At 37.4% G+C, this 27,022-nt stretch overlaps 1 protein-coding gene across 1 annotated transcript in view; it reads left to right on the top strand.

Annotated features, from left to right (window-relative positions):
* Positions 1-27,022, top strand: part of THSD7B (thrombospondin type 1 domain containing 7B) — a 506,250-nt gene that overhangs the window by 387,675 nt on the left and 91,553 nt on the right. The window contains exon 15 of the mRNA XM_026647768.1: positions 5,904-6,082. Within this exon, the coding sequence (XP_026503553.1) occupies positions 5,904-6,082 (179 nt within the window). The remainder of the gene's footprint in view (positions 1-5,903; positions 6,083-27,022) is intronic.

Below are 27,022 nucleotides of genomic sequence, written 5' to 3' on the forward strand. Positions count from 1 at the left end.
TCATATAGAGCCAATATTAAAGGCTCAACAACAAACTATCCCAGTGCAAAGGAAAAATAGTAAGATTAGCAAGAGGCCAATATGACTCCCGAGATGAAATTAGACTTTTATCTTCACTCCCATTTTGCTATGGCCAATAATACAACTTTTGATAATGTTCAGAAAATCTTATTATATGTAACCTATAGAATTAAATATTAAAATTAGTATACAAAACAAATAGTAACTGTCTGCAAGGACAAGAGCAGGAAAAGAAAATTGTCGTTCTGCTTCCTTCGATGATGAAATATTGCTCAGTCTTGAGAACTGGTTCTGCCTTGGCATTATTCTACTGGTACAGTCATCAGGATTTATATAGTATCTGTAGGGAGGGATTATCAGTTTATCACTGAAAGCAAAATAGAATAAGTTGGACTTTCAACACTAGAAAGTTTTCACAGTTCAGAGGTCTAGTGAAGGATCCCAATTTAGCTGTATTGGAAAGAAATACCATTGATTTCTTCAGTTTTATTTGTTATATTCATATTCCTTACTACTCTCTAAAGCCATGATAGCTCTTTCTATTATCAATTTAGGTCTTTCTCTAGACCTCACACTTGTAAATACTGTTTAAAGACTTAGCCCATTTTGCCTCCACAGATCAGTTGATAACCTTTCTGATTAATCCTACTTTGAAACAAAGCACTTTTTGTTTCTTTTGATAATCAATTACCTGGGCTGTCACACAGCCAATAAAATTGATATTTCACATCATTTTAACAGAGCTCCAGTTCTGTGTAAAATGTGATTTACTAAAATGTATCACAGGCAAAGTTTCTTTTTCTTTTCATAATTCATACTAAATTGCTTTGAATGGCAGCCTCTTTAGTTGGTACAATAACAGTAGTGAGATATCCCAGGGGTCCATTTTTTGCCCCTATATTGTTTATATAATATAAGAATACGGGCCATGCAAAATCCGCCACTAACACAGAAAGTGAAAGAGTAGCAAGTAGCAAATGATGAAAAACGACGACTAATTCAGATGGCTTTGGAATAATAAATGAAAAGGCTGCTTAACACAAGCCAATATAAAACTATAGATCAGATTGTAACAAACTAAAATAGAGTATGTTTTAAGTGGAACAGTCGTGCAAGTTTAGGAAAGAGTTACAGTAGGAGCAATTGCAGAAAAATTACTGCAGCTGTCACCCTTATTGTCTGCCTCCAGTTTAAAAAAAAAAAGAGGGACATTTCAATGAAAGGAAGTCGTACTACTATTATTGGAACACTGCAGAATCAGCAGGTTCAACCTTTGGCGTGGGGCACCTTGCATAGCTCAGCAGTGACAGATGTAGAGTATTCAGAAGCAGTGTTTGATGGTATCATAGGGCCAAGCTTCTCCGTGGCCCCAAAGCATATGCTGCCACACTCAGTCCTCAACAAAGAGGTTTACTCTCTTAACAGAGGTTAACAAATATGCAGAAAATAGTCTGAACTCTGTCCTTGGCCCCAGGCTTCTGGCCACCCCTCCCAGAGATCTCTGGCAATCAGCTGTACTCTCTTCCTGGAGCAGCAACCACAGGGCTACTTCCCTGAGACTCTGGCTCATTGCACCAGGGACCCACCACAGGCGCTAACTCCATGTCAGTGTGGATTTCCCTCCGAGGGCTCAGCCTATCTTAGTGCTTCCTCCCTCCAGCTGCCAGGTGTAGCCCAGCCCTCTTTAATTAGTTGGATTGGGCTCACCTGCTCCGATTCAGGGGAGCTGGGCTTAGTCTATCCATGGGGGCTTTTGGAGAAAGTCTAGCTCTAGCCTTCAACTGCTGTGACTGTCACCCTGATGTTGAATGGGGACATCCTTCTTGTTAAAAACTCAGGCATAATCAAGTCTACGGTGAGATCCTTTGAATACAATATTTGCTGTATGCATTGGCTTTACACTACTAGAGCTGAGTGGAATATTTCCACTGAAAAACATTTTTATTAAAAAAAGAAGAAAAATCTGTCAAACTGTTCTTGGAACTGTTTTCCATTTTCTAACCAGGAAAGAGAGGGTGATTCAGTGGTTAGAGTGCTAGCCTATGGTATTAACTGTGATATTAATAATATAATTGCTTTATGTCGACCAAAAAGCAGAAACAAGAATTCTAATTCTGAAAAGCTCCCTTCTGAGGAAGGCAGAATCTGAGATTAATAAAAGCTCAGTATGTAAGTGCAGGTGAAAACTTAAAAGTCAGGTACCTCATAAGGAATGAAGAGGGGAGGGCTGCTGAGGAGCACATGGTTAGTGTGAGAACCAAAGGGAACCTATCCAGGTTGCTAAGTCTCTTCCAGCACAAGAGGATTCACAAGCTCCCATGGAGATCATCAGATGTGACTGTCAACCAGATAGATCATGTGAGCACATCTAAGAGATTGGCATCCCCTTTGAGAGATATCAGAGTCAGCAGTGAAGAGGATGTTGGCTCAGATCATTATCTTTTAGTTACAACATTACAACTCAGATTTTAAAAGATCCCAAAGGCAGACAAAAAGAGTATTATAGCAATAGAGCAGTTCCAGGACAAAGAAAAGCAGATTCCAGACTGCCATTTAGCAGCCTTTCCAGTGTTTTACAGGACCAAGTTGATGAAAGTCTGGAAGAAGACTCTAGTCTCTTTAGCAGAGGAAGTAGTGGGCCAACAAAGAGGGCAGAACAAAGATGACTGGATTACATCTGGACCATGGGCAGCGATTGGTGAAAGGAGAGATCTCAAGGCAAAAAAGGAACAATTCAAGACACAGGCAACACTTTCAGAGGTAGATGTAAGATATAGAGAAAAAGGACAAAGAAATACAGAAGAGATACAGGCAAGATAGAAATCCCTGGGTTCAAAGAGAAGGCTGCTGTTGCAGAAGCAGTAGCACAAATTGGAGCCTTCAAGCAACTCTTCTACAGAATAGTGAAAGACCTCTCAGGAAGAACCAGACTGTCACAGGTGATGCTCTCAGGGACTATGTGGAGGTCTCAACTGGCTCTAGGTAGCTGGAACTGGGTTGGTTCTCTGCCACCATTTATCACTAGACTCCACAGGGCTGGCACTCCCCAGGCATATGCTAGGTCTCACAATCGTTCGAAGTCCCCCTTTGTGTAGGTAGTGGGAGCCCAGGCTGTGCAGCTCCTCTCCCAGCTACAAACTCAAACAATCCAAAAATGAAACCAAAACTATTCCCTTTGTCTCTGAGGAAGCCTGTTCCCTCCCACTGAAGGACCGAGCAGTCCTGGTTCCTCATTGGCCCAGCAAAGGGTCTTTATAAATCACTCCATCCAAAGCTCCTCATTGGCTTTTCTAGGAGTTTCCAGTCTATTCTGCCCCTGCCCCTGACCCAGACCCTAAGCAGGCTGAGAAATTATATCTGGAGGTTCTGGAGCCATGGTTGCTATAGTCCTGGGGGAGGACCCCTATAGGCTAAGTTCTGTGTTCCAGGAGCTATCAAACTCCAAAGGTGAATACACAAAGGAACATACAACCTACTGCATTCACTTTGGTCTTTATAGCTGTGATTTCAGCTTGTCCCACCTCAAGTTATCTCTCATAAGAGGTCCCTGAACAAATTTGGCAGAAAACACATCTCACCCTGACAACCTGGTCCAGTCTCCTCAAAGTCATGAAGTTCTAGCCTGTGGTTAGCTTTGAAAATTCCGCTTTAACCAGCACTTTCCTTCAACTGTCTATTGCTGTAACCACAGATGATATGGGCCTCAAAAACATCAAAAGAGTGAAAAAACATGAGGCAAGTCTTGGGGAAGTTGTCCTGTCTACACCTCTGGAATTAATAGCCAAATTATATCAAAGGGTCTCTGCAGCTGCTATAAGCTTCAGCAATCCATAAAAATAATTAATTACCTAATAAATCATTCACCCACTGTTCTCACACATGTCCTTTCTGTAGTTCTCAAAATACATTCAAATAGATCTCATAACAGCTGTCAGCCTAGTTCCTTCAGAAACAAAAACTAAGGGACTGGTTAACTGGGTAAAGGTGTTCATGGCCTTTACTGTGTGAGAGTTCACAACTTGTTTTCCATCTCAAAGCAGAAAGTTTGCTTTGCAACTTCAATATAAAATCCATTTAAAACAGAGACAGTTTACGTTTATACTGTTGTGTTCTCATATGGGCTGTTTCTCCCACATCAGTACAGAGTTAGTGCAGCTCTGTGTCACTGGCAGTTCCTTGCTACTGATAGTGGTTAAAAGGCACCTCCTAAGGATGACCTGTGTGTTTATTTCCATCTTCTCCAGACTTACAGAATGGCAGATACTGGTTCTGGCTTGTACATTTTGGCTCACAGTGTAGATCAGGGGTAGGCAACCTATGGCACACGTGCCGAAGGCGGCACGCGAGCTGATTTTCAGTGGCTGCCTGGGTCCTGGCCACCGGTCTGGGGGGCTCTTAATTTTAAATGAAGCTTCTCAAACATTTTAAAAACCTTATTTACTTTACATACAACAATAGTTTAGTTATGTATTATAGACTTATAGAAAGAAACCTTCTAAAAACATTAAAATGTATTACTGGCACATGAAACCTTAAATAAATGAAGACTCGGCACACCACTTCTGAAAGGTTGTCAACCCCTGGTGTAGATAGTGTTTCAGCTGGTGTCATGCTAGCTCCATAGGATTCAGATTTGACAATCAAGTGGATTGTTTTTCTGATACATTATAATAAAGTTATTTTGGGAGATGAATATTTCCTTAAGACTGAATTGTGCCTGGCTGTTCCAGATATAGGCAAGACAGGGAGGGTGCAAGAAACTCACTCTCTTGCATTACTCTGCAATAATTGGCGGTCCCTTTCCCCCCTAGAGTACAGAGACTTGTCTCTGAATGGACAAATGAGCTGTTTCCATGACCATTTGGCTGTCTTGGTCTCTGTTATTGGCCCAGGATGCCTGCCAATAGGACCACATTAAATTAGCTCTAGCACAATCAGTAAAGTAAGAAAATCCAGTATTTTATAGTGCAAAGAATGTGCAGGGGGATAGGCAGGATGAAAACACTAAAGGGAAAGTATGGAAATCAAAGGGCTCAGAGATAGAGCAGAGGTGTCACTCAGCTGTTTGTGTCACCATTTCCATCACTACATTCTCTGCGGTTATCATGAGTGGGCTTTCTGATATGGTGGTTGATCCTGCAGCCAGTGATCTATTGTTGTGGCCAGTTCCATTCTATCGTGGCCCCTCCCCCATACAAAATCTCATGTTTAAACCAAAATAACATCTAAAGACGTGAAAATGGGCGAATAAAAGTAGAGGAAGAATACAATTTGCAGTAAAATAAGCAAGAACACATGGAGGCAGCTAGTTCCATCCCAGTCACCAAAGACAGAAAACACCATGTAAGTTTAGATCTAGGGTGCTCACGCAGTCCCCTAGAGTTAACTTATTTTTGCGCAGGCTCTTATAGGGTACGCAACTGCCACCTAGCGGTTACTTCCAATAGTTATTTATTTTCAGTGTAACTCTCTTCTTATCATGTTCTCTTTAGTATTATTCAAGTTTATCATGTCTTCCATGAGATTGTTATTTTTTAAAATAAATCCTAGCCACTGTTAGCTCTAGCCAATACTGCCATAATTAAGTGTAAGAAAAGTATCTTCACCATACACGGATTCTTCTCTTGATACCAGTGTAACAACTGTTATTGTTAACTGAAGTTATTTGTAATTCTCCCCTCAATATTTGTAACACTTATAATATCTTCTCACTTTCTTCTGTCCTATAGAACATTTCTAGTTAGTCCTAGTATAGAGTATTTCTAGTTAGATGATTCTCAAACTGTTACTTACATTACTCTGAGAAGTTTGTGAAGAAAAGAAAGTTGCACTTTATATCATATCGCTTTGACTAAGATGTCTTTCCTGAATTTTTGTTTTAGGATACATTGAAGAATCTTGTGTAATTCCTTGTCCATTTGATTGTAAACTAAGTGACTGGTCTAGTTGGGCCACTTGTAGTTCTTCTTGTGGAACTGGAATGAAAATTCGATCCAAGTGGCTTAAAGAAAAGCCTTACAATGGAGGTCGTCCATGCCCAACACTGGATCTGAAGAATCAGGTGAGGTGTATCAAGTAGCCAATAAAATATTATCAAATATGTTTGCTTTGATCAGTGTACAGTAAGGAGCCATTAATAAGTACTGTTCTCAACCAAATAGCTTATGGATAGAGTTTATGGTTTCTATAAAGTAGTTACTGAGGTAGCTCCTCAAATTTCATTTTGATATCCTTCTAAGAAAAACTCCAAAGTATGATTTAAAAAAAATCTTCCATGCCTTAAGTTAATGTTTTTGATCATGTCTGACTTGATCATTTAAAAAATTGGTCTTCTTTAATTGTTTTTAAGTATTTCAAAAGATAACATTTTTGCTAATTAAATCTTACTGGTTAGAATTGTGCAAACTATTACTATTTATTTTTTAAAAGTACTATAAAGTTACTATGAGACAATTACAAGATAATTTTCAGGAATGTGCACTAATGCATGTAAGTATAACACTAAACTATTGCGGATGGAAAATTAGGAGGAAAACATTTCTTCAGATAATATGGTAATTTAATACAGTGAAAGGAGATTGTCTATTATAGCTGACATCATAATATATAAGTAATACATCTCTTATTTTTTATTTGTTTCCAAAGAGTACCACAACAAAATCATTCAGTATCACTATAAATTCTCCCTTAATTTTCATGTCAGGTATTTGTAAATGTTCACCTTTACTCTATCTCACCCCTGGAGGCAGCCATCTAATTAAGAAGGCAAGGTTAATACAAATCTCTTGTAAGAGGTGCCTTTGCTGTCCTTTAGTTTACTATAATTGTGTACTGTCAAATACAGTACCTGACATAATTCCCTGGAATTTCACACTCTTGAGCCCATCATATCCAACACGAATTCAGATCCCGATTTGCACGTTGTACCCCTCTAAAGAGCAGGGAGAAACACATCCTGACACATTTCTGCACTAGGGGTTAGATGTGTGTCTGGCAGAGGCATGGCGGATCTATACAGAGTGCATGTACAATGGACCACACACCTGTGTGGGTGGAGAAGAGCGACAAACCACATCCATTACTCCTGTCCATATCCAGGCCCTGTAATAGCATTCCTAGGCCATTTGTCTGGGGTATCCCGATTTGCATGTGACTGAGAATTCTGCCCCAACTGCCACTGTTGTTGTTATTTTATTATTTGTATCACAGCAGAACCCTCAGAGCCCCAGTTGTGGACCAGGACCCCATTGTGCTGGCCGCTGTACAAACACAGAACAAAAAGACAGTCCCTGTCCCAAAGAGCTTAGAAGCTAAATACATATGTTACACCAGCAAATTGCTGTTTACTCATTCGTTGTAAGGCCAAGATTTACCTTTTAAATATTAGAGTTTAAATTCATTTTAATTGTAAATCAGGTTCATAGGATTTCATTGTCTTCATTTTTCACTCTGAAAGTCATCTTTGTAACCTCACTTTGGGCCAAAGTTGCATTCAGTAGCGCCCATTGAAGTGAATGGAAGGCACACACAAATCTTCACCTCACTGAAAATATTACTGTTGCATGAGTGTTATTAAAATACAGTATTGATTAAAGCTGTAATGAATGGAAATGCCCTGTACTGTTAATCTGCATCTGTTTAATATCCAAGAATGGCGATAGGAAAAAATACCACGACTGAATTATTACCCTTAAAAAAGTCAACATTTTAGAAACAGCTACCTAAATAATGTTATATGTGGAAACAAGACTAATAGTGTTTTCATAACTATTTTGATTGATTTTACACACTTGTACCCTAAATCAAATTGATAAAGTATTATTTAAAGTTTTTCCTTCTCTCATATCTCAGTAGGTGCAGTCTGTCAAAATTAATTGGCAAAGGGACAAAAACACATATATGTGATGGAACTTTGCAATAATGTTATTTGTTTAGGTCTTTCTTTATCTAATACCCTGCAGGTCCCACAGCTAGAGGAACCACTCATTTAAATTGCAACTGTGGCCGCAGTAACTGCATTCTGTATGACAGTTTTGAAAGCCTGGATTCGAAGTGGCTTAATGTTATTCACAATTTATCCTTTTCTCCTTCTAGATATAGACAACCTTTTAAGTCTTTTTATTGCTTTCTATACATTGAAAAAGAAAGGTGGCAGTCTAACAGTAGTGATAGGTTCTCAGGAAATATAATATGAGAATGCAGGTAAGGTTCATTATATCCATACCTCAGTGCTTTCCCTTAAAGAGCAGGCAGATCAGCAAAGAAGCAAAATGTTATCCTACAGTAACTCATACTGCGACAATAAGCTCCTTTCATAATGAAAAGATATGAACTCTTGCCACCCAAAGATACAGTAGATGATGTCTATTAAAAATAAATATATTTTTATAAAGTTTTCCCTGTCCTTGCCTATTAGATTATCTAATTTCAAACCCCTTTTAGAAGGCATTAAAGGAAAGAAACAGTCAAAAGTTGAGAATTATTGACTTTTGGGGATTCACTGGTGTATAATCCTTGCCAAGAAACATGACTGTTCGTGAACTAAATGGAGTTGAGCTTTTTTGCCTCCTTATCTAGGCATATGAGACTTGATCTATAGCCCTTTGGATTCACTAGAAAGACTCCCACTGACTTCTCTGTGCATTGGAATAGGCCTATGAATGGAAGGTTCTAATGTAAGTAGAACTGCATCAAATTCTCTAGTTTTCACATGAATAATAGGCACACCTGTAAGGTGGCATGAGGTTAGGTTTCTATCTGTGATGATCATGATTAGTCCCAAAATAGGATTTGTATTTCCCAACTGATGGTAGGGAAGGCCATTTGGATTTCATACATTCACAAATTTTAAGGCCAGAAGGGACCATTGTGATCATTTAGTTTGATCTTATTTATAATGCTAGCTGTAGAACTTCACCCAGTAATTCCTGAATCAAGTCAAATAACTTGCGATGAGCTGGAGCGTAACTTTTAGAAACACATCAAGGATGAAATCCTGGTCCCATTGAAGTCATTGACTTCAATGGAGCCAGGATTTAACCTCTAATCTTGATTTAATGACTGTAAAATCTGAAGAAGCCATCTCATCCCTAAGAAAGTTACTCCAATGATCTAATCTAGATTTGTCAAACTTCAGTTTCCAGTCATTGGCTCTTGTTATACCTTTGTCTGCTAAATTAAAGAGGCCACTACACAGAAATTTTCTCCCTATGTAGAAACTTTCACTGTGATCAAGACAACTCTTAACCCTTCTTTTTTATTAGGTATATAGATTAAACATTTTTAATCATTAAATCATTCTTGTAACCCTTTTCCAAACTCTTTCCAATTTGTCATTTTTGAAGTGTGGGCACACGAACTATAAGCAATATTGCAGCAATGATCTCTCTGATGCCGTGTACTTCTGTTCAATATTCTCCTGTTTATACATCCAAAGATCACAACTGTCTTAGCCACACCATCACACTGGGTGCTCATGTTCAGTTGATTATCCGCCAAGTCCTCTTCTGAGTCATTGCTTTTCAAAATCAAGTCCTAGAGCCGGGCAGAGAATTGTAATTCATTTTGCAGAGGTTTTTTGCTTTTCAAAATTTGGTTTAATTCAGATATTCCAAAATACCAAAATTATCTGAGGAATGGAATGGGAGCCCAGGCTACCGAGCAGTCTTGAGCCTGGAAACGCTGGCTTCCTAGAAGCCCACTACATGGGTTGCTAAGCAGCTGGGTAGGCAAGTTGGCAGGAAACCTGCTTGGTTTTCATCATAATTTCATTGAAATTGACATTTCCCCATAGAATGCTTCCATTTTGATGAATCAGAAAATTTTGACCAAAAAAACCCTGTCAAAATGTTTCCAGTGAGCTCTATACAGTCCCTATAAATCTGATCTACATTTTCTGTTCCTAGCTTACATTTAGCTGTGTTAAAATGTATGTTGTTCAAGTGAGGCCTGTTTACCAACCAATCCAGGTTCCTCTGTAGATCTGACCTGATTTTATTATTTACCACTCTACCAATTTTTTGTCATATGCAAACTTTGCCAGCAATGATTTTATATTGTTTTTCAGATCACTGATAAAGATATTGAATAGTATTGGGCCAGAACAATTTCCTGTTCGACCCCAGTAGGAACACTCCTATTGGATGACGATTTCTCATTTACAATTATTTTTAGAGACCTGTTTTTCTAGCTTCTACTTCTAGCCCTGAGATACTGTTATGCCTTTGTCTGCTAGTTTAAAGAGCCATCTAGTATCTGATAACTTCTCTCCATGTAGTTACTGATAGACTTTGATCAACTTGCCTCTTAACTTTTTCTTCAATAACCTAAATAGATTAATCTTCTTAACTCTCTTATTATAAGGAATGTTTTTCATATCATATTAAATACAAGGTTCTTGTATCTCTTTCTTGAGTGTCTTCCAATTTTTCAACATCATTTTAAAAGCGTACACACCCGAACTGATGTAATAGTCCAGTAATGGTGTCACTAATACTTTATACAGAGGTGATATCACCTTCCTACTCCCTGCTTGATATTCCCCTGATTTTATTCCAGAATATTTTGACCAGGTCTCTAGGCTCAGGTTTCTCATTGGAGATTGCAGAAGAAACTTGGGTTCCAAAGTTTTAGGGGAGAGCGAGGGATTTTAGCATCTGATCCCATGACATGTTTTGTGCCCCTTCAAGTTATTGGGTACCACTAAATCTTATAGGACCTGAGGAGACACTGCACCTTACAGGAAGCATTCAGCAGCTCATGATATCGGCCGTTAGTCTGTGCCATAACTTCTAACCATCTGTCTGCACCATAGTTGTTTGTTTTTTCTAAGTGTGGAGACCTGTCTCATAGTAAACTAATTCTCTAATACTTATAATAAACTAATTCAGTGAAAAGTCTCTGCCTCTCATTCATGGAACCAGCTGAGAATTACAGATTTAGTGGAATGAATCAGTTCCTCATGGATTTCTGCTATGATTTTGTGTTACTTTCTAATACATCTTAGATTAAAAAACAAAATCCTTGTGGGCAGTGTGTGTGAGGTATTCTAATCTAATCATTTGATCTATGCATCTTATCATTTAAATTGCTCTACATATTTCCCTGTGAAATCAGTTGATTAATTGTGGCATTTTAAAGAAATTTACAGCCAGTGTTTTAACACAAACTTATGTAATATACTGTATCACTTTGGTTTTAGGACCCAAAGTGTTAGAAATTGTTTTTGCAATACCTTCAACACTAAATGGACACAGCATGTAGAAGTTCAATATCATTTTTTTTATAAACAGATGATTGGATTATGGGGTTAGTTGCCAGATATTCTCTGCTATGCTGTGCGTGTTAGAAGTTGCATAACATTTACATTTGTACCTTTTTGGCCCTTATTTAAATATGCAACACAGCATGCAGCTGCTAAGCTGTTCAATATGTAGTTCTACATGATGGAAGGTTAAATACAAGCTAGAGGGGGTATATAGCTTGAATATTTTTATACGTTTTGGGGATTACTATAAAAATGCATTTTATTTTAAAGACTCATGAATTCTAAGGATCATCTCTTTGTTGATTGCTCAGAAATATATTGTTGGCAAGTTGATTTTCCCTGCTGAGAACAAATAACAGCAAATATTTTATTTCCTGCATTCTTTAACATTCCTTGTGTATATTTTACTACATATTCTTTGCAGGAATTGGTAGTCTTACTAGATCCAAATATAGTAGGAAAATATTCTGGCAGTTGAAATTTATATTTTGCCTTGATTTAAAATGAACATGTTATCCTCGCTGACATTTTTAAGTGTTCACTCCAGAAAAGACAATGGATACATTGGAATATGAGAAGTACAACTACCCTTACACTTTACAACAGATCTGCTTCTTCTGAAATATATCCTATACAAAAAAAAAACCTGCATGAAGAAAATGTTACAGTTTTGAAGCAGAGCGCTCAGAAGTTTGAATATGCCAAAGTTAAGGCAGCTTGAATTTTTACATCCTCTTGTCATTCTAGAAAATGATAGAACTGTTTTTCTAAAGTTTTCAAAAAACTTTTAGAAAACATTGAGAAAAAAATATTTTTGGGCTAACAACAAATATGCCAAATTTCAGCCCCAAAGATGAAAATACGCCAAAGTTGTCAGTTTCTGAAAGCAACATCTAAGAGATAAAGGAATGAGCAACCTTAAATAATAGATATTACCACATCCTATTGTCTGCAATCTTGCTCTTACTGCAGAAGTCCCTTTGATATATAACTGTCATTGTAAGAATCGTAACTATAATGGAGCAAGATGTCATGTCTTATCTCAGGTCAACATATGGAACAAGGTGCATACTTATGTATAATCAGGCATTCTCAGGAAACAATGACTTTCATGCACAATGAAGGATTTGAGAAGCAGACAGAGAGCACTGCAACATTTTCCTCTTTTTCTGCCATCATCCTGTATACAAATCCTTATTTGCAAGACCTGGGTTAAAACCTCTTGCATGTATCTGTCTGTCCACTGGTTGATTGTGACTAGTAGATAGATTTCATGTTTATGCTCTTAATTTTGACTGTGTCCCATGCAATTGGGGTCAATTTCAGGCTTACTCTTTTCTTCAGGTAAGTGCATGATTAGGGTCTTTAACTATGTCAAGAATATCTGTAGTAAAGCACTCACTGCAGTACAACCTGCCCGGCTTCTGCAATCAGTTCTGCTCTAACAGAAATGTAAACCAGAATTCTGCTGGTTGCACCCTTCCCCAACTCCTTTCCAAAGGCACAATTAGGTGGATCTTACATTTTTATTGGACTGGAGTTCTATGGAGCCATTTCTGTGCTCTGTAAAACTATTGTATCAATAACAATAACGTTATGCAGTTATTTATATGCTTCTTTTATCTACTATATGTAGTATATATGGAATGCGGTATACTGCTGACCAGTAAGTCAAAGAACCATCATTGATATTGATAGATTGCTACCCTGAGAATCTTGTTGAGATGGGAGAAATAAAACCTGCAAGTTCTGGCTTTGCTTAACCAGGGAAAGAAACCTTGTGTTTTTTGCCACTGGCTCTGCCATTGTACTTTCTTTGATTTTCTTCATGTCAAATTCAGTTTCAGATACCTAAATCCTGCCCTTAACCTCAATTTCTCCTACAGAAAAAGAGATGTTTTTCTCTTATTTCCAAAGTAAAAAGATAGAACTATAGTACAGATCGTATTTTTTCCAATTTTAGTCATTTTTAATAATATAGAAAAAATTATTTGTGTGGTTTTTTTCTACAGCTCTGTGGAAAAAATTCTCAGTGGAAAAAAAACCTGAAAAAGCCTGTATTCCATGCAGACTTTTTTGCTAAAACTAAAATGAGTTTTTGAAGTGAATACAATCTATTTTCCATCAGGATAACCATCCACTCCCTGAGTGGAGAAAGAAAGCAAAGCCTGACATTTGTAGGCTGCCTGTTAGACTCCCCCTTCCTTTTGAAAATGTGAAAGCAAACCTACATCGAGAACCTTGTACCACCCCTTAAGATTTGCCAGTTTCCATGAAGACTGCAGACTTATCCTCTATTGGATATGTCTGTACAGTGGTTTGTGTAAGGCGCTTTAATTCCCAGCAGCCACAAATTGTGCATTCAGCTTCAATAAGCTATTTTCAAATGGAAGGATTCAAGGATATAAAGATACTTCTGAGGGAACCCAGAGTTCCCATCAAGGATTTTGCCTTTTTACTTATGACTTGATTTTCATAATTCTGCAGTCTGCTTGGAAACTGGTAAATCTGATGGGGTGGTACAATGTTCTTGGTGTAGGTTTGCTTTCACATTTTCTCAAAGCAGGGAGTGTAACCGTTTTCTATTGAATAGGGGTATTGCATAGGCCCATTTTCATTCGTGAGAACTAATTTTCCATGCAAAATTGCCTAGCTCAGCAATTTCTTGGGAAGTACACTTGTTTCACTTTATACTATATGCAGTTTTTTTTCACACTTCCCTATAATGATACCTGTTAACTTTCAAGCTCTGTAGTGCCTTTTAGCTGAGCATCTGAAGGGACTTTACAAACCTTAGTTATGTCTCATAACACTCATCTACATCACAGTAATTACTATCTTCACCTTACAAAGGACTAGACAGAGGCACAGACTGGCCCAGTGTTACACAGGGAACCAGTAGACGAGCCAGGAATAGAACCTAAAGGTACTAACTGGCAACCTCTTGCCCTACTGACCAGATTGCATTCCTCCATCTATTAAAATCACTATAAAGTCTTTAATTAAATGTGCATTCCAAGAGTTTTTGTTGTTGTAAAAGGAAGTTGTATATTTAATTCTCTATATGTTGGATTGAAAATGTGCCAGTAATGGCATCTTCTGATTGAAATTCTGTGTTGTCTTTTTTGAAAGAAAAAAACCTATATCTTTTATGACCATGCACTAGAAAATGCAGTAACAGAGTAGGAAATGTACTGAGATTGTTTTATTCTGAAATGCCACTAAATGGAAAGCCAGACGTAGAAGGTCAAGTTGCCCAATAGAAAAAGTATTATCATTTTACCTCAGGAACAGAAGTTAAATTAGTTTGGGCAGTATTTTTAAGGAAAGAAATTTGGTTTGTGCCAAATCTCTAGTGGACAGTATGTCATGTTGCAAGACTGTGTGTCATAAATCAGTGTGACAATGGCTAAGACTGAGGCTGAACTTACTCTTGCTTGTCTTTGTATTAGGAGCAAAGGAGCACAATAGGATTGATGCCTTAGTTATTCCTTGGCAGCAGATTTAGTCTTTTTTTTTTTTTTCCTGTTCGTTCCTTTAAAAAGTTTTCTAATGCTTCTTTGCGAAGTCTTTCCAGTGTAATATTCAATACCCCATGTCTCTGTATTCTGGAGAACAAACAGTCACACTCATTCTGAAAGGTAAATATGTCACATAGTTAAAATCATGCTAGTCCAACTATGATTTGGACAAAAGCAAGAACATGCCAAGTTAAAGATGCCAATTTGTCCTTAACTCACCCTGTTGTATTCTAAGTTGGTGGTACAAGACTCTGAGGACCATGGGTAACCTTTTCTGTACATATTATAACAGATGTGATAGTATTATCTAGAAATAGGGTGAGCCAAAGAGAGAGAAAATGTATGAAGTCCTTTGCTTTGGTAAATTTAATTTAAGATTGTAGGATTTTTTTGTCTTTGTCTTTATTTTCTCATATAGTTATATATATAAAAGAACAAAAAATTCTAGAGATTCTCTTACTGACAATGTAACCATGCTTGTGTTGTAATGGCTACAAAATAGGGGTGTGTCAATTCCTTTGGATCATATTCTAAGTCAACCAGCACCTAACAGAAATTAATTATAATTCTTTGCTGTTCTGTAACACCTTCCATCCAAAGACTCCAATTTTTTTCCCACATATAAATGAAATAAGCTTCACAACCGTACTAAGAGGCTGATAAATATTATCCCCACTTTATAGCTTAGGAAACTGAGGCATGTGATGTTCCCAAGGTCTCCTGATTCTCAGGACTTTGCTTTTTTGACAATACCATCTTTCCTTTCCATTGTCAATTTTTTAAACATTGTTACATTATTTTATTTAGGTAAAAATCTTTGTTTTGACATTTATCAGGTCTTCGGTGTTTTTTGAACCACTAGCTTATCTTTGGAATGGGTCTGATTCATGCTTTCATATATTGGTGGAGAAAGTTTCACTGACCTCAAGACTTATTCTCACCAGACTTTTGCTCATGAGGATACGAAACAAGGAGAGCAAGTTAAGTCAGAAAGAACACATCTTTATACCCATGATTGGGCTTATGTGATGTGTTTCCATTCACATTGGCAGATAAACCATCATGGATGAAATGCATGCTGTTCAGAAACAATGGAGCAGTTATTATACCCACTGGCCAGCCACTCCTCATATGCTAACTTCAGGAACCAGCAGGAGGACTACATGCTTAGCTTTCAGCAAGAAGTTAGTATGAGGGATCTCAGGGCATGCTGAGGTCACATTTATCACTGCCATGACTGATCCAGTTGAGGAAGCCAGGAACTGTGATATGAGTGCTCTCTCTGTGGTAACAATATCACACAATCCTTTCATTCAGGAGAACTACTGGAGTGCTGCTGCATTCAAGGCCATTTGCGTCATCTCTGCCCTTGGACACTTTCACCATTGGTTAATAAGTAAGAGTTTGACCCATTCTATTTGTTCCTTTGGACAAAATACAGTGTAGATACAAGGGTATTTAAAGTTCCTATTGACATTCTAGTCTATTGGTTCTGTGAACCCTGCACCAATTCAAATGAGCCAGTACAGTATCATTGTAGAGCTGAATGTTGTTCAGTTAAAAGTATTGCAGTATTCAAAATGCAGTGTCTTTTTTTTATGGGGGAAGAATGCAAGCTGTGAGGAAGAGGGAGTCCTTTTGGTTAAAGGCACCAATCTACAGTGAGAAATAAATTCCCATGACATATTTATGTTTAAAGTGAATATTCCTCTATATTACAAAGCATGACTTTTAATTACACTGCCTATATAAGATTTCCGATCTTTGTACAATACAGAAAAAACATGGTTATGTTATCCTGTAATGAAACTTTTCTACATTAGAATATATCCTTACTCACTGGAGTAGTCCCATTTCTTTATAATACAGCAGGATACTGATTTTATGTATAGGCCACCGGATGACCTCTTCACACCTATATCAGAAAGACCATTGTAGCTAGGGCAGATTTTTTTCTAATTTTTTTAAAATTACATTATTGATCAAGAAAGCATCAAATATTAATAAACCCTCCCCAAACATCTATTTTATTATCTAGTCTATAGTTACAATACAATGTAATCAATCTGATCGATATTTTAAAGTAAAATAAGCCATCTCTACAGCAAGGTAACTTTGACTCCTATGAAATTTAAATTAAAATGGCAAATTAATAAATTTCTGACTAGCTAGGCGTTTAACAGAAATTACAACTGACCTTAAACTATACCTTTTCAAATCTAATGCCATTTATAATGTCAGGAAGGATAAAACAGTCTGCACAAAATAATGTTCTCAGCAAACTTTTCCACATTACAGGATGCCTGAATAAATCCTCCCACTGTGACTTGAGATTTGACTGTGTAAGAAGTCTCAGTATAATTAAAAGGTGATTTTTGTAGTAGTCTATAATGCCCCGTTTTGGTTCTTTGTTCAGTCTCTCAAATGTTTCTTGCAAGACTGCTGGACTTAAATACGACATATGATATCTCTTAAGGAATGACTTCTATATATAATACATATAGAATATGAACATATAGAATATGAATATGAACAAGTATCATTTACCTTGTCAGGTTCAATTATTATACAATGTAGTCTGATATTCAGATGCTTCAGAGAAAGACGTAACAAACAAACATGTGACAAATCCTCAACTGGTGAGCTGATGTCAATTGTTGTAGCTCCATTGACTTCAATGGAGTGATGACAGTTTTCACCTGCCGAGGATCTGCCCCATGATGAACATAGTCAATTGTGTAATGTTGTATGTGTGCACGTGAATGTGTGTGTAAGCAAGAAAGAGACAAGTGTGAATAGGTAGACCCCTGCAGGCGATCAGGTATTACCCTGAAGAATTTGAGTTATTGCACAAACCTTGCACAACTGCTGCTATTGCTAGAAGTCAGGAAACTATCCAACCGTTTTTTCTAAAAAGTCTCCTGTGGCATTGATTGCTTCTATTTAATTGTACCGTGGTGACTATTAAAAATGCAATACAATTAAAAAGTCACAATGTACACACAAAGGTATCTGAGCTACCACATTTATCTTCTGTCCCATGAGCAGAGGAAGACTGTGGGATATCACATGCCACTAAGTGGTAATTGTAGAAAAAGACTGACTTTTAAAACTGGCCCACGCATACTGTAGTATTGGTATTTCCTTTTACTTATTCCAAATTTGCTAACCATCCCCCTCTTATAAAAGGAGAAACTCATAAGTGTTCATTCAGCCTTTTATTCATTTGAAAACCTCAGTTAAGGTCTCTCCAGCTTTTCTCCTTTCCATGCTAAATAAACCTAGTTTTTGCAATCATTATATTGTAGATATGTATGTTAGTACTTGGGCTGAGATTTGCTAGAACAGTGCAAGGGACTTAATCACATCTTTTCAACTCATTTTAATGGAAGACATGTGGCTAAATTCCCTCTACTGCTTTGAAATCTCCAATTTAAGTTCTGCCGTGTGGTTCTTCTTCCCATCTTTACTGACATTAGCAAAACTGGCTGAAATACTCCATATACATAGACACATACACATATCCATGTACATGGATGAAACCATTTTTAGAGCTAAACTGTTCTAATATTTTCTATATTAATCAATGTAAACGTACTCTCAGATATTTTCTGTTCACAGTTTCTCCTAAATTGCCTTAACTGGAGAATCCTTCAAATTAAGGGGCTTGTAGCCTGATCTATAGATGATGAATAGAAATTCCCAGTCATCACTTTGAGGGTTAACAGGTTCTTGTCTCAAGATCAGGCCCAGTATTATTAAAATTATTATATAGTTGGGAACCCCAATGTGCACAGGTGCAACACTCACACTATAGGAACTCACTTATATTTACAAATAAATAATTTATTAATACATTTAGCAAAATCACACACACTCTAACTCAGTAAGGTAGATAGAGATAACACAGAAAGTATATCTGAGCATCCATACTCTCTCCATCCTCTGCGGAACAACCTGAAATGTTAGCCATTATCTTCCTCATCATCCTCACCTTCCTCATCTTCCTCAGTGGCCATCGTTCTGGCCCCTCCCAAGGGCTACATCTCTCTCTCCTACTGTCCTGGGATGCCAAGGATGTCCTGGGATGCTGATGTTACCATGTCTAATGCATATTCAACAGGGGTTTTTCCCCTCTTCCTTACTTGTACTTCCTCCCCTTACCAATGTTAAGGTGTCCTCCTTCTGTAGGTTAGTGTATTTATGATTTCGCCCCAGTATCATATACGGCAATTCATTGCCATGACACTCTTGCGGTCGGATGTTCCGTCCAAAACCTTCCAGAAGCTGGTGTCAGTTCATGTTTTGTGGTTGGCTGATGTCATTATGCACAAAATCCCCCCCTACACTCTACTTCCAGTTCCCCAAAACTTATGAGTTACCTAAGTTTATCTATGCCAAAGTTAATAGGCCTCAAGCCTCATGCTAACTGCTGAAGCCAATGTCTTACAGGATACAAGCCTGTACGTTCCTTGCATTACTGCTGAATATAATAAAGCAGAATATAATGCAAAGCAGTGAATATAATAGAGGTAAGCTGGCCCACTGGGCTACAGGCTAAAAATGAATCAACAGAGTTAAGACTTTGATTTAAGGAAGTTATATTTCACCTGTAATCAAGGTGTTGAAGGGAGCAGATTAATAAGAGATGGAAGTGGAAAATAGTGGGGTCGTAAATGGTGAAATCATTGAAGCAGACCAATAGTTAATTGTACAAAGGCATTCCAGAGCTGGAAAGGGCAGCAGATAAAAATATGGGCAATTCTGTTGTTATAGGCACTTAAATTACTGTTGGAGTTGGGAAAGCCAGTTAAGAAAGCCAGAAGAAGCCCCTGAAAAAGGAGAAACAAAAGAAAGTTTATCTTACACACTTGACAGATTTTGTGCGTCTTCAGTTAGGACCAAGGAATTAGCTTTGGTTGGCTGGTTTTGTTTATCTTAAGCAAAAGGAGAGTTTGATATAAATTATCTATACTTCCAGTGAATGGACGGAGTTTCTTTAGCATCCAGAGCAAAGAAGTTCTGTCTGTGTCCTATCTGTCCTCCTAACAATGTGACTCAGTACTTTCTGATACTCAGCTTGTTAACAATCAGTGAATATATATGAAATTAAGTTGTACTAGTCCAAAATAACGAGAATGAACATGAAGAAATAAATTATGCTAATTCATATACCCAACACTTTTACTAAAAAGTCAGGTATGCACTCATGTACAGCATCTGAATTAGTTCCATTGTTAACATTAAAATGATTAGTTTTGCCATTTCAAGTAGATAATGTTGCTGTTATATTCTCTTTACATTAGTACTAATTAATACTTTTATCTTACGCAGATTTATTGTGTCCATTACCCAAAAAATTAATCCACTCATGCTTGTTTAGTTTGCTTTGTCTTATCCATTTATTACACAATATTATTCTCCTTCTGTGTTGTTCTTTTGATCTCCTTTCCCAAGACTGCAGCATAAAATAAAGTGAAATTGAACGCTTTCTATCTCTTGATAACTCATCATATGACTGTATAGATTGTTCCTCACTTGCCATCAACTAAGCATGCACAGTTAAGCTAGCATCTGAATATTCAACTTAGACATCTTTTTAGATGACAGTATCAGGATCATCAGCCTTAACAGGCTGCTAGACAGAGAATTGCATTATGATTTTGGAGCTGCAAGCCCAATTACAGCTTTTTGAGGGATTGACACGTCTTTCCTGTATGAAAGATGTTGATTAAATGCATAGATTCTTCTCTATAGATGAAATTCACTCCAGTTCCAAAGATTCCGGGTACTTGGCTTCTGTGTGAGGGTATGAGTTGGGGAAGACGGGGAAGTAAAATCCACCCCTAAACTGCAGTAGAATGCAGAACTTCTTCAGAGCCCTCCCATAGTTGATATTTCAGCATTTGTGCTAGAAAAGCAGTCATGTCATCTCTGCATCAGTTGCACTCATTTATTCCCATACAGTTTGGCTGAAGTCAAGCATAACATTTCACTCAGTGGTTCTTTAGGCTTGTAACCTAACCTGAGCTGTTCTGCTGGATAATCATCATCATCCAACATAAACCACCTGTTGTATCTTATTACTTAAATGTATTGTGAGATTAGCCTGTTCTGGCTTTTACTTCTTAGTAAAGGCAGTTACTATTTTGCCAAACAGAGTTCAGTCCCTATATGGCCTTTTATTGTTAATATAAAAGGTTACAGTTTAAGGATTCACATGTTTGAAAAGGACAGATTTGGTTAATCCACACTAATTTACTGTTAGATAGCTAGATATTGGTTTGTCTTATAGATAAATATGTTGTAGGGTGTAACCACAGGTCGAGAAACTTAAAGAGAAGTGGATTTTTATGCATTAATTAAATGTGAATGAATAGAGATCGTCTTGTATAATGAAATGTGTATTCTGCCTTGTCTCATTTTATGTACTGTGTACATAAATCAGCACTCTCGCAGTCTGTTGTGATTTATTACTCAATTAAACGTAAGTTATGAGGGCTTTTAATCATTCTATGATTCATGTTACTTGAGTCAGCTGTTTCCAGTGTTTGTGTCTTAACCATATGAGCATTATTGTATTTAGGCAGCACTTTCTTGAATCCTTTCTATTCTCCAAGATATGTTACATAAGACAGTGTCACAGAGGTTGGAAATTGCTGTATGGAACATGACAAGAACAAGATTTATTTTCTGCATTTCAAGTCCTTAACTCCAGAAATCTGTGAACTTTCTCCCACAAGTAGGACTAGTTGAGTCTAATGAATTGTGAGCATTATTCACATGATAGGGCCATGCCAAGCTTTATTTTATGGTGGCCCAGAAAGTCATAGAGTTTAAGCCTAGAAGGGACCACCAGATCATCTGTTCTGCCCTCCTGTATATCAGGCCACCATACACCTACATATTAAAACCAACAACCAATATTAGACCAAAGTATTACAGCCCACAGGAGACTAGACTATTGTGTTCCACAGACCAAGAATAAAGAACGAGGAGTACTTGTGGCACCTTAGAGACTAACAAATTTATTTGGGCATAAGCTTTCGTGGGCTAAAATCCACTTCATCAGATGCATGGAGTGGAAAATACAGTAGGAAGATATATACAGAGAACATGAAAAGATGGGAGTTGCCTTACCAACTCTAACGAGACAAATCAATAAAAGTGGGCTATTATCAGCAGGAGGGAAGATCACTTTTGTAGTGGTTATCAGGATGGCCCATTTCAAACAGTTGACAAGAAGGTGTGAGTAACAGTAGGGGGGGAAATTAGCATGGGGAAATAGTTTTTATTTTGTGTAATGATCCATCCACTCCCAGTCTTTATTCAGCCCTAATTTGATGAAAGCTTATGCCCAAATAAATTTGTTAGTCTCCAAGGTGCCACAAGTACTCCTGTTCTTTTTTGCTGATACAGACTAACATGGCTACCACTCTGAAACCAGACCAAGAATAGGAGAGACCGAGGTGCATGAATGCCTGAGGCCCCTGCACTAGAAGGGAAATTATTAAGTGAAATATACCCAGATAATCCCGGCAAGAGATGCGAACTCACATATTGCAGATGAAGGCAAATCTCCCCCTGCCATGTCAAGGTCACTGTCAATCTGTCTTGGAGGAAAGTTTCTTCCTGAACCCACACCCTGAGCATGTGAGCAAGAACCAGCCAGTCAAGCACCTGAGAGAGAGAGAGCGCTCAGTGTGACCTCAGAGCCCCGGCCCACCCCATCCAATGTTCTATCTGCTTCCATGGCCCTCCCTGATGCTTCAGTGGAAGAAGATATATAGGGGGGTGGAGGGTATGAGGTAAAATTCCTTCCTGGCCCCTGCCGGAGGCCAGCTAAAGCCCTGAAGCATAAATACATAAAGACACAAATCAGAAGTGTGCCCCAGCACTGCTGAATCCTGCCCCCTGCCATCACAAGCAACCCATCATACAATTGCACTCATAAATTTCTCCCTCTCTCTCAAAACTATTGACTCCTTTCCCATACTTAGTATAATAAGCATACTGAGTCCAATACCTTAGTGCACTCTGCAAGACAGTTATGATAGTGGGTTGCAAAACAAATTTGCTATCAGGATAGAATCTCCCTAAACTAAAAATATCTACTAGATGTGTAAAGCTAATGTACGAATTCAGAATCAATGGAAATTCATTTGTGTATTAGTACTTATTAAATTACTAATTAAAGTACTAATTAAATATTTTATGGCAAATATATAATATGTTTGTTAGAGTTATGGATTAGTTCTAAAAGCAATCATGATAATACTAAAGTAGTACAATAAACTGATTTTTAGGTGCAGTTTATAAATAATGATGCAATACAAATAATGCATTTTTGCATATTTTCTAGATTCTGACCTTGAATGTTTGTGTGAACTTCACAGAGACTGACTTCTGTGGAAGCCCCAATGGGACAGAATTTAGGCCACATACTATAGTGTGATAAATATAAACTTTACATGTAGAGTGGGAACAAGTGAGCTGACTCTGTGGTAATTTGTTTGGTGATTTGGTGAATGCTTTATATTAACTTGTATATACTGGAAGTAGCCTCTCCATACTTAAAGTTTCCACTACCTTCCACTATAAAACTGTCTCCATATAATTTAAGATTGGAGCACTGACATGGCATGAAAATTGCCATTTGTACTCTGATAGCAAAATAGAAAATTTCAGCAGTTCGAAGAAAATTTATCAAACTGTTTGTGAGTTGCATGTCATTGAGTATTACTCTGATATGAAAATTGATGTTTGTATAACATGTGTCTCCTTCTAGCTCAAAAATTGCTCTTTATTATCTCCTCAGAATTTCCATATAGGTGAAAACTCACATGCCAGCTTCATTTGAAGAAGATAGGTTTTGATTAGCAAACTTTGTGGTTTTTCTGCTGTGGATATATTTGGGTCCCAATCCTGCTCTCCTTCAATTCAAATGGATTTATGGTTCCAATTCTGATTCCATTTATGTCACTAGAATTGGAAGTGGTGTTTGTTTTTTGTTGGTTTTGTTTTTTTGGCATTGACTTCAGTAAAAACAACATTGACTTGTGTGAACAAGATGCTCTCTCTTGGCTGGCTATAGCTGTTGTTTTGTGATGAAGTTTGCATTTCTTTTCACTTTCTTTCATCATTGTGGTACTCCAATTTTACACCAGTTTAATTCCATTGAAATCAGAGGAGTGATACCAGCATCCACTTGTTTAGTATATGGGCAGTGTAAGATTTCTGATTTCCTTATCTACTTGTTTTTGAATTTTGTAAATGATGTTATAGTTAAGTCATTGAGCAACCTTAACTGGTTTCTGGAACAACGTTTTCTTTCTGGAGTTTATTTAACTTTGTGATTTTGAGCATAGGTTTAAAAATCAGCATTAAAGATCCTACAACCCATCATTTGAGTTTTTCTACCAAAATGCACACAAGTGTTTCCATTAAGCATGAAAATACTTGTATTTTTTGTCATACTATAAGAAAATTATCCCAGGCATTGTTTTACTTAACAATTGTAGATGTCTTTCAGATACTTTCTGAAAAAAATACCCATATTCTGCAGAGATTTGAATATCACCTCAAGAAAGAGTCAAGTAAATAGGATTTAAGGGATGCAATTCTAACTATTGACAAAGAATAAACCATTTATTGTAGCATCTACATGGATCTCATTAATGCTGCCAACAAAAATGCATTTTCTAAGTAGTTCCGAATGACTTTATTAAATTTAGATGTAGAGTATTCTAAACTTTCATTAGTTATGGCTTAATTGAAAAAGATGAGAATTTTCATTTTTTGATGAAACAAAATTGTGTTTCAAGAACTTGCCAATTACTGGTAATTATTGTGCAAACTGATATTTTCATGAGGTTTTGGAAGAGGCTAAAATTGAGTCTTATTAATAAATGAAAAAGAGTAACATTCAACTGTATATGGATTTAGCAGTAGAGTCTCTTCTCAGTAGGACTTTCAGAAGCACAAAAACCTGGTCAGTATGCAATTTTTAAAAATTTGCCCTGTTTTTGATCTGTGCATTTGTCTGGGGAAGTAGTTAATGAACACATATTTATTCCTGTTATTGTATATATCACATAGGCTCTCCAAGTTCCTACACTGAATGCTAACTTAACCTACAGAATATGATGAACAATGCTGTTGAAAGATTTCTAAGGAATAACATCACCTTATGAGCATGGGGACCCAACCCCCCAGGTGCTGAGTACCCTTCAGTCTCTTTGATTTGAATAGCAGTTTAGGGTGCTCAGCACCTCAAAAGGGGCTCTCACCATCTAGTAGGATACAGGCCTTTCAAAAGACGTAGGCACCTAGATCAAGTGGCTAGATTTCTGTAAGTGCTAGCAGCTCCCATTGTGTTGAGTGGAATCTGTTGGGTGTTGAGAAGTTCTGAAAATGTGGGCCTTAATCCATAAAAGGTTTAAAAATGTCTCAGAATAGGTCGAATCTGTTCCTTAATCTACATTCAGTAGTCTCATAAGAAGCAATCTGTGGCTGTCTGGGAATATCTATTCAAATGATTCCTTCACTATCTAAGGAGCATGATCTTTGCTGCCACTATCCAATTGTCTTATCTTTCTCGTTGCAGCAAGCTGCCCTGTGTCAAAAGTATTAGCTGGGGACAAATCCTACTGCTATTCAAGTCAGAGGGAAAACTCCTATTGGCTTCAGTAGGGGAGGACCAGACCCATAATATCAATCCATGATAAAATATTGGAATAAGCAATATCCTTAATAAATTCTGTGACTGTCAGAAAGACAATGTGATACTGCTGGTGTATGATCTGGAAGTTATATAACTATAACTGCAGAGAGGCAGGAGAGTACACACAACAACCGCTTTTTCAGATAACCACCCTTTGACAAACTTGCACCAATGCACATAAAATTTTCAGAAAAAAATGCAGTTAACTTTCAGGCAGCTTAGTTACTTCCCACTTTAAAAGAAGTTACTATAAAAGAACATAATAGGGTAGTTAAAAAAAACTGAAATGTTCCAAAGTTTGGAAATTTGCAGTTCATTATCAGTAAATTAAAGATGGACATCAAACCAAATGCAATTGAGGAAATCCAGATTTGGATTCAAATTTGTACACTAAATTCTTATCTGGCTCTTTTAAAAAGGGCCAAACCCAAACCTCAAGAATACTGAGAAAGTCCTTATCCAGATCTGGATCCACATTTATTGCTATAATTGCAATGAATTTTAATTCTCATTAATATAATTTATATATTTAATAACCCCGGAATAACTGTTAAATATAGCACTTGAAGTTCTTTGCTTTAGCATTATAAAATTAATGAGTTAATGTTTGGAAAGTGTTGTAAACATGTAATATCCTACATAAGGCTATGTAGCTGTCTTATTTGTATTAAGGGCCAGATCCTGCAAACACTTACAAGCCATAATGTTTGCTGCCTTAAGTAGTTATATTGAAATCAGAAGTAAGTAGTACACCCAGCAGTGTTTGTGAGGATCAGGCTCTTGTTTTGAGTATAATGTTCCTAAAACATGAATCTCTAGGGGGGAAGGGGGTCTTCTATGTCTCATTTTCCTGTGGCTAAGAGCTCGTGTCAGACAGGATTTATATTTGTGGGAATTTGTTCATAGATAAAACAAATATCATTAAGTCGGGACTATAGTAGTTAGAGAAGCAATAGATATGCATTAGAAAATCCATCAGAGAAATCAATTATAATTTGAGTTTGTGTAGTGGAGAAAGAATGTAAATATTCTGTCTGTATAAACCAGGTATTAGTAGAGTAATTATCTGGTGGGCAGAAAACATAGACTTTATGGATAGTCTTGCAGGTGAGTAAAATAAAGTAAATAGTCCTTATGTTCCTGTAACATCCATTGAAGCAACATTCGTTTCTGGAGAGTGAAGTCTGAAAGATTGTGCCCCATAGTATAAAGTACATACATTGCTCATCAGTCCTGAGCTGTCAAGTGTATAAAGATGATGAAGAAACTCAGTCAAGCTAAATACTTACAATAGGATATATTTAGCATATCCAGTTCAGGTATGTCTGCACTACAATTAAATACCCGTGTCAAGGCTGTATCCCCACTTTGAACTTTAGGGTACAAATGTGGGGGCCTGCATGAGGACTCCTAAGCTTATCTACCAGCTTAGCTCTGGTCCGCTGCCACCATCTCAAGAACTCCCTCCCTGGGAAGCCTTGAGAAACCTTT

The sequence above is a fragment of the Terrapene carolina genome, unplaced genomic scaffold (genome assembly GCF_002925995.2).
Source record: "Terrapene carolina triunguis isolate 2854851 unplaced genomic scaffold, T_m_triunguis-2.0 Scaffold62, whole genome shotgun sequence".
NCBI classification, from domain to species: Eukaryota; Metazoa; Chordata; order Testudines; family Emydidae; genus Terrapene; species Terrapene triunguis.